Here is a 15,763-nt window from a genome sequence, read left to right on the forward strand (position 1 = left end):
AAGAACTGAATAAATTACCATGGGATAAACTACCCAGGATGCAGCAGAGAGGAGGAATACACATGAAGTTCTAGTTAAAAGACAAGAAAGAAAAAATAAGAAGACAGGGCTTCCCTGGTGGCGCAGTGGTTCGGAGTCCGCCTGCCAGTGCGGGGGACACGGGTTCGAGCCCTGGTCCAGCAGGATCCCACATGCCGTGGAGCAACTGGGCCCATGTGCCACAACTATTGACCCTGCACTCTAGAGCCTGCGAACCACAACTACTGAAGCCTGCGTGCGTAGAGAAAGCCTGCGCGCAGCAATGAAGACCCAATGCAGCCAAAAATAAATTAATTAATTAAAAAAAAAAAAAGAAGAAGACAGAAGACAACAGCATGTGTCAGAAGAAGACAACAGAATGTGGAAAAGGCACTATTTAAAGAAATATTGGTGGACAATTTTCTAGAATTAGAATACATGAAACTTCAGATTCAGGAAGCATAGAGAATAATAAGCCAAACAAAGTACATGCAAGGGCTTCTTAAAGATTTGTTTCAAGGAGGGAGAAAACAATTCCAAAAGAAAAGTCTGAGGTACCAAAAAAAAAAAAAAAAAAAAAAAAAGATAACCAAAGAAATTGGTATACATTTAAAGAAAAGTGAGCCATCAGATTGGCAAAAATCTCAAAGTTTGAAATTTTTTTTGTGATGCTGTGGGGAAATAGGCACTCTCATATATTGCTGCTAGAAATACAAAATGACAGAACCATTATGGGGGGAAACTGGGACAATATTAGCAAAATTTCCTATGCATTTCCTCTTTGATTCAGTGGCATCACTTCTAGAAAAAATATCCCAAAGATCACTTAGCAAAAAAACAAAATAATATATGCACAAGATTAATGGAAGTATTATTTTTATAGAAGCAAAAGACTGCAAACAAACCAGATGTCCATCAATAGGTGCCCAGTTAAATAAACTATGGTAACTCCACAAAATGGAGTAACATGCAGCTGTAAAAAGAAATGAGGAGGATTTCTATATAGGATATGAAGTACTATCTAGAACATATCAATAAATTAAAATGCCAAAGTACAGGAAGTATTTATACCATGCTGCCTTCTCTGCTGATGTTGAGAGGAAATAGGAATATATATACATTTGCTTATATTTTCAAAAAGAAACAGTGGAAATGAAAAAGCTAATAAAGTGGTAGTTACATATAGGAATAAGAAAGGAACAGGTTGAGGAGTACAGAAATGAAAGTAAGACTTCTGTCAGTGGACCTTATTAGTATAGTTTGGACTTTGAAAGAATATAAAAAGTTCTGCATAACTAAAACTAATATGAGAGAAATGGTGAAGGTGGTCAAAAGGTACAAACTCCCAGTTATGTGATAAATAAGTCCTGGGGATGTAATGTATAGCATGGTGACTATGGTTAATAATACTGTATTGTATATTTAAAAGTTGCTGGAAGAGTAGATCTTAAAAGTCCTCATCACAAGAAAAAATTTTTTTGTAACTACGTGTGATGGTGGATGTTAACATCTTGTGGTGATCATCTCACAATACGTACATATCCGCGTCATGTTGAACACCCAAAACTAATACAATGTTATATGTCAATTATGTCTCAATTTTTAAAAAGTTTATTTGGGCACCGCTTTTAAATAAAACATTAATAACAGCATTTTTCAGTTTTAGTTCTCACATGCTTTAGCTCATTTGATTCTCATGGCAATCCAATGAAAAAGGTATTATGTCAGACCCCAAAATGGATACTGCCCACTATGCTAGTTACAGTTTCATGTTCCTCTATTGGACAATGTGTTATCATGTTTCATTTGTCAACACATTTCTAAATATAACAGAAACCAAAACAATATAAAGTTTTTGAACAACAGAAGAGGACAAAGATAGGATATGAATTAAAAACTGAGCCTGTGACAAATTTGCTTTCAGTGAAAAAGATGTAGAAGAAGAAGGAGGAGGAGGAAAAGGAGGAGGGGAGAAAGAAAAAGAAAATTTTTTCCAACTTTTGATACCAACGTTCAAACAATAAATGTGAGACTCACAGTGGTTTAATGTTAATGTCAAAATATCTTATCTCCTATACCAAGTTTTCTGACCTAAATAAACAGAGATAGCATGTTCATGGATTAGAAAATTATCTTTTTAAAATGACAGTGCTGCCCAAATTCTCCCCAAGACTCAAAACAACCCTAATAAAAATTCCTACAGGCATTTTTGTAGAAACTGACAAGCTGATCCTAAGATTTATATGGAAATCCAAAGAATTTAGAATAGCCAAAGCAATTTTAACAAAGAACATAGTTGGAGGACTTATTCACAGTGTTTGCAAGTATGTGAAGGAACTGAAACTCTCATACAGTGATGACAGGAGAATAAAATGGTACAACAATTTGGTGGTTTCTTAAAAATTAAATATATACCTACCATGCAACCCAGAGAATTCACTTCTAGTTATTTAACCAAAAGAAACATATGTCTGATAACATCACGAAGGAAACTGGTAGAAAAAGGAATACAGTGGTGTTTTCCTTAACTTTTGATTGACTATACTTCAACAAGGCAGTAAATTGGCTAAAACCAGACTTAGCTATAACCTATCCAATGGTGTCAACATGTTTTGTTTTGTTTTGTTTTTAATGCTAGCAGAAAAGGAGTTCATGAGAAATAAATTAAGAGGAAATAAAATCATGGGCACATTTTGCTAGTGATCAGACATTCACTGTCTAGGGCATAGCATGCCCTGGTCTGAGGATATGACCTGTTACATTCTAGTACCAAGCACAGTCCTAGCATGGAGATGTATGCATTGGAGGATCACATGGACCAATACAATTAAATATTCAAATCATACAACTACCTCCATTCACTTTTTTTTTTTTGCCTCCTGTTAGTCACTTATGGATAGTAACTGATTATCAGTGTACTACTAAAATGAAGATGAAGAGCCATATTCTGACAGTTACTAACTCTCTACTCCACACTCTAATCTAGAAAAGGATACCAAGAAACTAACTTATTAATAGTTTAACATGACACAATTTCAGAAACAAAAGAAACATACTGAATTTTGACTCTCCTATTATTTTTCAGTTATGAGAACTGGAATACAGTTCTAAGATGAGCTTACAAAGCAGTAATTAAGAATGTTTTTTCTCAGGGACATGCAAAAGACACAAGAGGAGAGTATGCCATTAATACCCGTAGAGAGCACCAGAAATATTTTTTACATGACCTGATATCCTGGCAACATTATCTGAAAGCACAATGGGGATAGTAGAGTATCTTTAGCTATTCTGCCTTGGTAGTTAAAGTATCTCTGGTTATCTTACCTATTGATCTATTCACAATTATCAAAGGCAAAATGCCTAGGAATTGTATTAAAGAAGAAAATGAAAATGAAAATGAAGTGATGTAGCATTTGAAAGGGAAGGCTGCCTCCAAAATAGAGAACATGAGAAGAAAAAGTAAATGGACAAGAAGACAAAGAAAATGAGATAAGGAAAGTGATGTTGGCAGAAAAAGACTATAAAAAACTTTCATGCAAAGCACAAATAGTTAGAATTTGACGAGAAAAAAGAATAAGCTGCAAATTCCTTTGGTTCAACGGAAGTGGCATGGATGACTGATGTTAGCACGTCAAACCGAATGTAGTAACCCAAATTTACAGTTAAAACTAACATCAAAAAGAGTCCTTTTAATTTATTATCACAATATAAACTATAATATTATATGACAGTATAGGAAAATTTACTTAGAAATACATTTTTTGTGGCTCATCCATAAACTGGGAGATTTAAAAATTCTTACACTTTATAGGAACACTTAGTGGACAAAAACTTGATTTGTAAGGGACAAATATGTTTAAAATGCATACACTTGGGAAGTTGATGTCTTGCATCAGAGGCACTATGGTACACTCATAGCTGAGTGTGCTCCAGAGATGTGCAGAGAATCTACTGCTTGGTGTAGTTAACCTTATCAGCTAACCAAGACAGTGATGCAAATGACCAAGCCCAGAACATTCAACTTCCACCTGAAGTAAATCATATTTTAGATATAAGACATTTTCTATCCAAAAAAAAAAGTGTAGGGGGCACACAGTTTTGAGGGCATTAGCCCGCTGTGGTCCCCCCTTTTGCCTGGCAAAGCAATAAAGCTATTCTTTTCTACTTCACTCCCCCACCAAAAGTGTAATATCTTCAGAAGCTAAAAATCTACTCAACAAATCAGGGTTAGGAACAACCTGAAACTAAAGGAACAGTCTATATGAACTGTAAAGGCATCATTAATGCCAAAATCCATATAACTTATCAGATTTTATATTAAACTATCAAGAAAGCATTTCAAAAGGTAGGCCCAAAAAGGAGAAAGAAACAGACAAAATTAATCAAGGAGTTACATGGCATCAATATAAATCCACTGAAATAAGCATTTCTCTGATTTTGGGGGGAGGGCAATTAAAAAAAACAAATCATCCTTCCCCCAACCCTCATCCCTATCGCGTCACACCTCAACTGCTATAATTTTAAATCTGACAAAGCCAAGTGTTGGCAAGGATATGAAGAAATGGGAACTCCCACACATTGCTGGTGAGAGTATTAACTGGTACATCTGCTCTGGAGAACAATCTGGCCACATCTAGTAAAGTTTGAGAAGCTTATATCCAAGAGAAACTCTTTTATGTGTGGAATAGACACAAGAAGACATAAAGATGTCTGTTGAAACCTTGGTCCTGCAAAAAACTGGAAATAACCTAAGCTACCACTATCACCTCTTACTTAATTTTTACAACAGCCTCCTCCCTCATTTCTTTGTCCCTACCCCCAGATCTGAATCCATTCTGCAGCCAGAATGATATTTCTAAAATGAAAATCATATAACCTCCCTGTTTAAAACTTTTCAATAGCTTCTCATTGCACTCAGAACACTTCAAACTCCTCCACATGACTTACAAAGTTCATCAGGAGATGGCTTCTGCTTACCTATCTAGCCTCATCTCTCACTACTCTCACAAAACCAACTCCCTCCCACTGTTCATGCAATCACCCCTTGAACAAACTACTTGTAAGATATCTGATTTAAATGTTCTCTCCTCTCTGGCCTATATACATGTTCTGTTTGGAATATTTTTCTCATGCCCACTATTTCCCCCCTCCCCCAATTTCCTAGCTAATTCCTTGTCCATTACATCTCGATTTTTAAAAATATCCTGTCTTCCAGGAAGTCTTACTTTATGCCTCTCTCTTATCAAGTCCAGAATTGGGTTTTCTCCTATGTGCTCCCACAGTATCCTAAGTTATCTGCATCTAGGCATTCATCATACCATATCATAATATAAGTACCCTAAGGGAAAAAGCAGTGTTATTCATTATCGCATCCCTAGTACTTAACATAATGGTTACTATGTTAAGTAGATATTAAATAAACATTAAATAGTTAATATCTATTAAACAAATTGATGTTTTAAACCAGAAGTGAACTAAAAAACATAAGGCAGGATTTCCCTCGTGGCGCAGTGGATAAGACTCCACGCTCCCAATGCAGGGGGCCCAGGTTCAATCCCTGGTCAGGGAACTAGATCCCACATGCATGCTTCAACTAAGAGTTCACATACCACAACTAAGGAGCTGGCAAGCCACAACTAAGGAGCCTGCGAGCTGCAACTAAGGAGCCCACATGCCACAACTAAGGAGCCGCTTACCGCAACTAAGACCCGGTGCAACCAAATTAATTAATTAATTAATTTAAAAAACAAAACAAAACAAAGCTGTGATCTTCAGAAGTGTTATAATGTACCATATTAGTAGAAACAGAAAATAAAATTTGCAAATTTGTACTTTTCTGGAAGTCCAACTTGATGAAATTACATTCCAGCTTAAAGGAAATTTTATTTAATATTATACCATGGTCAGTTTTTCCACTTGATACTTCACTCCAAATTTAGGAAGATGAGCAAGAAAAACATCTTAACAAGTAACTCATCCCACTATATTTTCTTAAGGAGAAAATCAATTTCAGTATGACGATAGAGGTAATATGTTTTATTTCTCCAGTTGATAATGACAAGAAGATAGTAATGGGGTAAGCCACACACTCACAGAAAAAGTGAGAGATGGCAAAAGTAAATTATCATGTGAAGTTAGATATTAGTAACACAAGTAAAACTGGAAAATTTCAAATTTTGCAGAAATTAAACAACACACTCTTTAACAACTAATGGATCAAAGAAGAAATCACAGGGAAAATTAGAAAATACTTAAAGACAAATGAAAATGAAAACACAACATACCAAAACTTATGGGACACAATGAAAGCAGAGCTAAGGGAGAAATTTATAGTTATAACACTCACATTAAAAAACAAGAAAGATCTCAAATCAACAACCTAAAAGCTAGAAAAACAAGAACAAACTTAACCTAAAGCTAGCAGAAGAAAGGAAATATTAAAGGAGAAGTAAATTACAGAATAGAAAAACAATAGAGAAAATTAATGAAAACAAAAGTTGGTTCTTTGAAAAGAATTTGGCAACAAAATTGACAATCCTTTAGCTACATGGACTAAGAAAAAAAAGAGATTCAAATTACTAAAATCAGAAATAAAAGTGGGGATACTACTATTGATTCTACAGAAATACAAAGGATTATAAGAGAGTTCTATGAAAAATTGTACACCAACAAATTGAATAACCTAGATGAAATGGACAAATTTCTAAAAACACAAAACCTACCAAGACTAAGAAAAAAATAGAAAATCTGAATAGACCTATAGCTAGTAAGGAGACAATCAGTAATCAAAAGTCTCCTGACAAAAGAAAAGCCCTGGACCTAATGGCTTCACTAGAGAATTCTACCAAACATTTAAAGAAGAACTAATATTAATCCTTCTCAAACTTTTCAAAAAAAGAGGAAAGAACACTTCCTATCTCATTCTATGAGGCCAGCATTATCCTTTATACCAAAGCCAGAAAAAGACACTACAAGAAAACTACAGACCAATATCACTTATGAACACTGATGTAAAAATCCTCAACAAAGTACTAGCAAACAGAATTCAGCAGCATATAATATTAAAATGATTATACACCATGACCAAGTAGAACTTATTCCTGGAATGCAAGGATGTTTCAACATATGAATATCGATCAATGTAATACACCACATTAACGGAATAAAGGAAAATAATACGATCATCTCAATTGATGCAGAAAAAGCAATTGACAAAATTCAGTATTCTTTCATGATAAAAAACACTCAACAAACTAGGAATAGAAGGAAACTACCTTAACATAATAAAAGATATGTTTGAAAAACCCACTCAATGGTCAAAGACTGAAAGCTTTTCCTTTGAGATCAAGAACAAGAACAAGGATGCCCACTTTTGCCACTTCTATTCAACTTAGTACTTGAAGTTCTAGCCAGGGCAACTAGGCAAGAACATGCTCAAAGGTGCCCAAACTGGAAAGGAAGAAGTAAAATGATCTCTGTTCACAGATAACATTATCTTTTTTTTTGCCACACTGAGCGGCTTGCGGGATCTTAGTTCCCCAACCAGGGATTGAACCTGCACCCTCGGCAGTGAAAGCATGGAGTCCTAAGCACTGGACTGCCAGGGAATACCCAGCAGATAACATTATCTTATGTTAGAAAATCCTAAGGATTCCACAAAAAAACTGTTAGAACTAATAAATGAATTCAGCCAAGTAGCAGGATGCAAAGACAACACAGAAAAATCAGTTGCATTTCTATGTACCAATGAACACTCTAAAAGAAAATTTTAATCTAAAATTAATCTTGTTTAATCTAAAACAAGTATAAGCATAACATACTTAGGAATTAACTTAACCAAGGAAGTGAAAGACATACAGTGAAAACTACAAAAAAACTGCTGAAAGACAACATAAATAAATGGAAAACACATCCCATGTTCATGGATTGGAAGACTTAACATTATTAAAATGTTAATACTACCCAAAGCAATCTACAGATTCAACACAATCTCTATCAAAATACTAAAAACAGAAACAGAAAAACCCATCCTAAAATTCATACGGAATCTCAAGGGACCCAGAATAACCAAAACAATCTTAAAAAAGAAGAACAAAACCGGAAGACTCACACCTCCTAATTTCAAAACTTACTACAAAGCTACAATAATCAAATAGTGTGTATCAGCATAAAAACAGACTTACAGACTAATGGAATACAGAGCCAGAAAAAACCTTTGTATATATGGTCAAATGATTTTTGACAAGCATGGCAAGACCATTCAATGGGGAAAGGATGGTCTTTTCAACAAATGGTGCTGGGAGAACCGAATATCCACATGCAAAAGAATGAAGTTGAACCCTTACCTAATACCACATGTAAAAATTAACTCAAAATAAATCAAGGACCTAAATATAAGACCTAAAACAATAAAACTATTAGAAGAAAACATAGGACAAAAGCTTTATAACATTGGATTGGGCAGTGATTTCTTGTATATGACCCTAAAGGCACAGGCAACAAAAGAAAAAATAAACAAATTGGACTTGGTAAAAATTTTAAAATTTGGATACAAAGCACAATATCAACGGAGTAAAAAGGCAACCCACAGAATAGGAGAAAATATTTGCAAATCATACATCTCATAAGGAATTAATATCCAGAATACATAGAGAACCTCTAAAACTCAACAATAAAGAATGAATAGCCCAATTAAAAAATAGACAAAGGACTCGAATAGATATTTCTTCAAAGAAGATATACAGGCGGCTGCTAATAAGTACATGAAAAGATGCTCAATATCACTGATAATTGGGGAAATGCAAAACTGCAATGAGATACCACCCACTAGAGTGGCTACTATCAGAAAAAAAAAAAAAAGAAAATAACAAGTGTTGGCAAGGATGTGGAGAAACTGGAACCCTTATGCACTGTTGGTGGGAATGTAAAATGGTATACCTACTATGGAAAAGAGTATGTTGGCTCCTCAAAAATTAAAAACAGAATTATCATATGACCTAGCAATTCCACTTCTGGGTATATACTCAAAGAATGAAAGACAGTGTCTTGAAGAGCTATTTGCACACCCATGTTCACAGCAGCATTATTCACAATAGCTGATGTGTGGAAGGAACCCAAGTGTCCATCAACAGATGAATGGATAAGCAAAATATGGTATATACATACAATGGATTATTATTCAGCCTTAAAAATGAAGGAAGTTCCGACGTATACTACAACCCTTGAGGACATTATACTAAGTGAAATAAGCCAGTCACAAAAAGACAAACGCTGTATGATTCTACTTATATGAGGTACTTAAGAGTAGTCAAAGTCATAGAGACAGAAATTAGAATGATGGTTGCCAGGGACTGTGTAAGTGGGAACTGGGGAGTTATCGTTTAACAAGTATAGCGCTTCAGTTTCACAAGATGAAAAGAGCCATGCAGATGGATGGTAATGATGGTTGCATAATAATGTAAATGTACTTAATACCATAAACTGCACATTTAAAATTGGTTAAGATGGTAAATTTTGTTTTATGTTTTTTTCACAATAAAAATAAATTTAAGCAAATTACCATGAAATCAGCTGTAACTTAAAAAAAGAGGGTTTTGCCAAAAATAGGTCAGAAAGCAGGATGCTTCACACTGTAGAACACTAAAAATCAGTACATACTCAACATGTCTTGGTTTTAAATTATTGAATATATAAACTTTGATTATCAATTTCCTTATAACTTAACATACAAACACTGGGTATTCTAAAGAAAGACATTTGGAAAACTGGTTGTTTCTTTTTCTTACATGCTAAAATTGCCTACTTAAGTTAGTCCCTATAATTATAAGATTTCACAGTAACAAGCTAGCAGCTTATCCACAACTATTCAGTCCTAGACAAAGGGTTGTTTTATCCTCAAAGGCTGTGAAACAAATTAAAGTTAAAAATCTTAAAATACGGAAGTCTTTTTATATTAACATTGTCCTAATGGACTGAACGGAAAAGCCAGGTGATAGGATTTTTATAGACCAGAATAATTCTTACCTGGAAGATCACCCTTTGAGATGGTATCTGTATCCAAATTGTAGGTATCCTGGAGACGCAACAGAGCTTTGGCTGCCCCAACCTGATCTTCATCATTAGGGAAGTACTGTCTCTGAATGGTTAGGTTAGAGATAAAACCTTAAAATAGGGGGGAAAAAAAAAAGAGTCTAGACACGGGTATGAAATGTACAGTGTGGGAAATATAGTCAATAACTATGTAATATCTTTGTATGATGATGACATATCAGAACTAGACTTATCACGGTGATCATTTTGAAATGTATAGAAATATAGGATCAATATGTTGTATAACAGGAACTAACATAGTGTTGTAGGTCAATTATATTTCAAAAACAAACTCATACAAAAAGAGATCAGATTTATGGTTATCAGAGGCAGGAGGTGGATGTGCGGGGTAACTGGAGGAAGGCTGTCAAAAGGTACAAAGTTCCAGCTATAAGATAAGTAAGTACTAGGGATGTAATGTACAACACAATAAAAATAATTAACACTGCTGCATGTTATATATGAAAGTTGTTAAGAGAGTACATCCTAAGAGTTCTCATCACAAGGAAAAGCATTTTTTTCTATTTTTTTAATTTTGTATCTATGTGAGGTGATGGATGTTCACTAAATTTACTGTGATAATCATTACATGATGTGTGTAAGTCAAATCATTGTGCTGTACACTTTAGACAGTACTGTATATCACTAATATCTCAATAAAATTGGAAGAAAAAAGACTCTAGAAACTCACAGACTTCCAATTTCCAATATAGAGTCTTAAAAGGATTTTTCAAAATCTATTTTATTATAATTTTCCACCATACCACGTGTAACAAGAAAAAATTAAATACACTGAATGAGACTTGGCATACCTCTAAGTTGTTCATCTTCCCAAACCATTTTTAATGTTGCTTAAGTAATCTGAGGTCATTGCATAAATTATATCTGTATTAGTAGGTAAAGATCAACTAACATAATAGAGTTTGAAATTACACAACACAGCCTCCACTAAGCTTGAAAAGTGAACATTTAAAGATTTGAAAACAACGTTCACTGGCAACCAATTATACTTTCAGATAACAGTAAGTAAAATGTATGCTCTTAAAGTTATGTTTTCTTCTTCCATGTGCCACGTATCACATAAATGTGTAAATATATAAAGTTTGGTGGAATTCTTTAAGGAGAAGGAAGAGACATTTATTATATATTTAAGAGTATCAGGTAAGCTAGTTTATTAAAATATATTTAGATCTGTTTAATTATTAAATATAGTGTTCATCAATCAAGGTTTGCACTCTATAAATCCTAACATTAATTTTAAAAGGTTTTACATAAAATACAGCAAAAATAAAACTAAGAAACTAATTACTGATAACTATGTAACTCCTAAGGAGAACGTATGCTAAATACTCCTTAAGAAATCAATACAACAAAAACAAAAAGTGATTTAAAATTTTAATAACATGTGTCATCATTTGCAAATCAAAGTTAGGTACAAGACTTCCCTCCATTCTCATTTACTTATAATCAACTATGCATACTTTGATCATCAAAAGGCCAGGCATTTTTATGTTAATTGAATGTACAAATGAACAACTAGCTGGAAGAGGCCTAAGTCCATATTAAGCATTAGTTTTAAGACCAACTCCTAGTCACAATATCCACGTGGAATTTTACAAGCAAGTTTTACAGAAGACTGGAACATTTTTATGCCCCAAAACAAAATCTAAATCTAAATTTAAATCCTCTCTAATAAAAAGAAAAAACGTATATCTACTATAGCATTATGGGATGACTGCCACAGATTAAAACGCCTAAGTCTTAAGGTTTACTTTATAAAAAAACTTAGTTCATACTTGAGATTTTTTAAAAATATAATAAATAAATGTGTGTGCATATGTACACATGTATACAAATGCATACATATATGACCTTAAAAATGTTCTCATGGTGTTATATGACAACAAATAATCACAGGTACTATTTCCTTCTCATCTCAAAGAAGTATTCACAAGTGCTTGCCTTAATTTTTCTTTTCAAGGTTTCCTGTCCTATGCGTAATAGTTTAGTTTACTGCTCACAAATACCTGAAAGCACCCTTGGAGTGCTTCATCTACACAGTCGGCTCAGTTCTCTGTCTCTTTTTTTTTTTGCCACCTTCAATCATTCAACAAATAAACACTATGTACTAAAGCATAATACCTCTACTTCATTAAACTCTGGCCTTAGTTTTCCGTGTCTGTTACTGAAATATCTAAAATATCTCAATACTCCAACTACAATTTTATTGTTTCAATTAGAAAGACATTCATTATTACTGTTTGCAGCCTCAATTTTTAAATTTATTGTCTATGTTAAACAAAAGAATCCTAAGCTTCAAAGTACTATGTAAAACACAGCTAGCATTTTTCCTTATTAGTATCACTGCCAGTACATTAAAAATTGATTAGAAGATAAAGACTTACCCATAAAATTTTTTAAATCTGAAGGTAATCCTAAAATGAAAACAATTACCCTCAGAAATGAAGCTGTATGCCAAATAATTGATTCACTTTTTTAGATTTCAAAGCAAAAAGGACCATGTTAAATGAAGAGCAGAAATTACATTTTAACAATACAGTTTTATTTTTCTTTACTTCCAGTTTTTATTCATCTTTTTTTTTAAATCAAGAATTCAGGATGTAGACTAAATTAACTCTAGTCAAATCAAATACATCTCAGCAATAATTCAGTTACAAGGCTGAACACCTGACGTTCTGGGAACTGAATTTATCACTTCTTCTGGCATGTCTACAGGTGGTAGCAAAAAAGCCCTACTTTTTTTTGGCTCATTAGTCTTACCATCTGACTTACCATCCGACATATCCTTAAGGACCAGATTCTCCAACTCACTCCACTCAGTGTTCAGACGTTTCATTAACTTAAATGCATTTACAGGGTGTCCAACAAATCCTTCTGGATCTTTTGTTGCTGTGCTGGTTAACTGATCTAACTTCTCTGCCCATCTAAAAATGTAAGACATAAGTGGAATCTACATAAAGCATATACACACTCAATGAGGAAGAACACTAGTAAAGCACTCAAAAAAGATTAGAGGGTCTTGAGTTAAAACTATACTTAAAATCCTTTTAAAAGTAAAATTATAAAGGATTTTTAAAAAGCAAGATTCTCTTACAGATAAGATCTAGCTTGGCAAAATCAAAATATAACTACAAGACTTTTTGTTTTAGTTTTGTTTCTCCCAAATGGTTACAGTAAACGCAACCTATCTTAGTAAAAGTTGTGATTGGATCCCTCTAGTAAGAATCTAAAAATTCATTTCCCTACAGGTCCTTAAAGCCAAATAATTGATTATTACAAAGTAATCAGCCCAATCCAATTTCAGTTACATGTTCATTTAAATCAAACTTACAGCAAAATTTTATATTCAGTATCTAGAAACTGTATTTTAAAACAAAAAAACTGAATACTTAGCTACTCATTAAACAAAGGCTTGGAACTCTCAGGTCAATTAAATATGAACCTGAGTCAATTAAAAATAAATTAGGGGACTTCCCTGGTGGCGCAGTGGTTAAGAATCTGCCTGCCAATGCAGCGGACATGGGTTCGAGCCCTGGTCTGGGAAGATTCCCACATGCCATGGAGCAACTAAGCCCGTGCACCACAACTACTGAGCCTGCGCTCTAGAGCCTGCAAGCCACAACTACTGAGCCCACGTGCCACAGCTACTGAAGCCCGCACGCCTAGAGCCTGTGCTCTGCAACAAGAGAAGCCACTGCAATGAGAAGCCCACGCACACAACTAACAGTAGCTCCCACTCACCACAACAAGAGAAAGCCCGCACACAGCAACAAAGACCCAACGCAGCCATAAATAAATAAATAAATAAATAAATAAATAAATTTAAATAAATAAATAAGCATTTAAGGAAAAACTATATCAATTAAATAATACTATACTTATCACTGTAATCTCTAGAATGGAACCATAGGACTGAAGGATAAATAGCAGTGGAAAATTGCTCCAGAAGGTGGCTTGATTAGGGAGGTTAGAAGAGGATAGAAGATATTAGCAACCATTGAAAAAAATTGTCAGTCAATGACCCATACCCATTTATATTCTTATCTCAATCCATATTCTTCAAGTGAAGTCTTAGCCTGGGCCTAACTTCTGTTTTCTGTGCTCCTACTTTAGCCATTTCAACTGGCTTTTTAAGACAGAGGGCTTTCATTTTCACTCAAAGAATGTTTTAGCTCTATGAAGAAAACATGAAGGTGGAATCAGAGTCATAATAAGTAAAACACTTTGCTTACTTTTTTATTTGTTCTAATTTGTCCTCTTCTGCCTTAATATAGTCTTTCAGGGAAGTCACCAGATCTTTTTCAGTACGGATCAAATCAGTCATCTGACCTAGAAGGAGAAAAAGGGAAGAAAGTAATCAAATACCCATACTGGTCAAAACAAGTATTTTAGAATAATTTAAGAATGATTGAGAACGCTTCATTCTGAGAGGACTTACCTGGCATGAATCAGATATGTTGGAGAGAGCATCATTTTTTTTTTCTTTTTTTCCTTTTTTTCAAACCAGATAAATAAAAATAAAGCCAAAAACTCTTCTAATCATGTGTTCCAATTCAAATTTTCAAGCTACTTAATTCTGCAAGCTTGGACCATATCGACAAATTGTCTTTTCAATTAAAAATTTATTTTTTAATTTCAAAACCTTACTTTCCAAGGATCAATGTTTCTTCTTCCCTACCTCCCCCCTCACCTTTTTGTGGTTTTGAGACTACTTAGAACTAAATTTTTATTCAATAAACAAAGACCACACGAACAAAAAGTATACTTCTGAACTGCAATTCAAATATCCATATTTAGTTATTCATAATGGGAAAAGAGAACTCATCATTTTACATCCCAAAATTAGGTTCATAACTATAATACTTGTTTGTGTTTTATTTAGCTCCACAATCATGTGAGGGTAGAACTGGTTAACAGGATGACAGAAAACTTCTCTTTTAAGACATATGAAGTATGCATATAGGAAAACATAAAAGACTAAGTATATACATTAAATGATTTGCTGGGTGGATTCATTACCAGAGAATTTTCTTTGGTATGCTCTTCTAAATTTTCATAAGTTTCTAATCTGAAAATGTATTCCTTTTGTAATCAGAGAAAATAATTTAAAGAAAAAACTTGAATTTAAAAACGAGAGAGACTTTTAGAGGGGCAGGGACTGAAGTAATGTTTCAGCCTCTGGGAACACAATGTATTTTTTTTACTGATCTAAAAACACTAAAAAATGGAAATTTTTAAATGCAAAAACAACAAAAAATAATTAAGACTTACCAATTGAAGTAAAAAAGCCTGGATCAGCCAAAGACTGGGGAAGTAGAAACCCTACAACTAAAATACACCAGATCATCTTCAGAGGCTTACTTTTACAGGATCGCACACCTACAAGAGAAATATGGCCATTATTTTAAAAAAGGAGGACTTCCCTGGTGGCGCAGTGGTTAAGAATCCGCCTGCCAATGCAGGGGACATGGGTTCGAGCCCTGGTCCGGGAAGATCCCGCATGCCGCAGAGCAACTAAGCCCATGCACCACAACTACTGAGCCTGTGCTCTAGAGCCCAAGAGCCACAGCTACTGAAGCTCACGCGCCTAGAGCCCGTGATCCACAACAAGAGAAGCCACCTTAGTGAGAAGCCC

The 15,763-nt window shown here is 34.3% G+C and overlaps 1 protein-coding gene across 2 annotated transcripts in view; it reads right to left on the reverse strand.

The window, feature by feature from the left end:
- Nucleotides 1-15,763, reverse strand: part of P4HA1 (prolyl 4-hydroxylase subunit alpha 1) — an 85,350-nt gene that overhangs the window by 43,484 nt on the left and 26,103 nt on the right. For both annotated transcript variants that reach the window (XM_068547786.1, XM_068547785.1), the window contains exons 2-5: nt 15,400-15,507; nt 14,361-14,457; nt 12,901-13,052; nt 10,042-10,179 (exon numbers count right to left, since the gene is read on the reverse strand). In XM_068547786.1, coding sequence (XP_068403887.1) covers nt 10,042-10,179; nt 12,901-13,052; nt 14,361-14,457; nt 15,400-15,475 — 463 coding nt within the window. In that variant the 5' untranslated portion in view covers nt 15,476-15,507. The remainder of the gene's footprint in view (nt 1-10,041; nt 10,180-12,900; nt 13,053-14,360; nt 14,458-15,399; nt 15,508-15,763) is intronic.

Source organism: Eschrichtius robustus, chromosome 7, assembly GCF_028021215.1.
Source record: "Eschrichtius robustus isolate mEscRob2 chromosome 7, mEscRob2.pri, whole genome shotgun sequence".
In the NCBI taxonomy this organism is placed as follows: Eukaryota; Metazoa; Chordata; class Mammalia; order Artiodactyla; family Eschrichtiidae; genus Eschrichtius; species Eschrichtius robustus.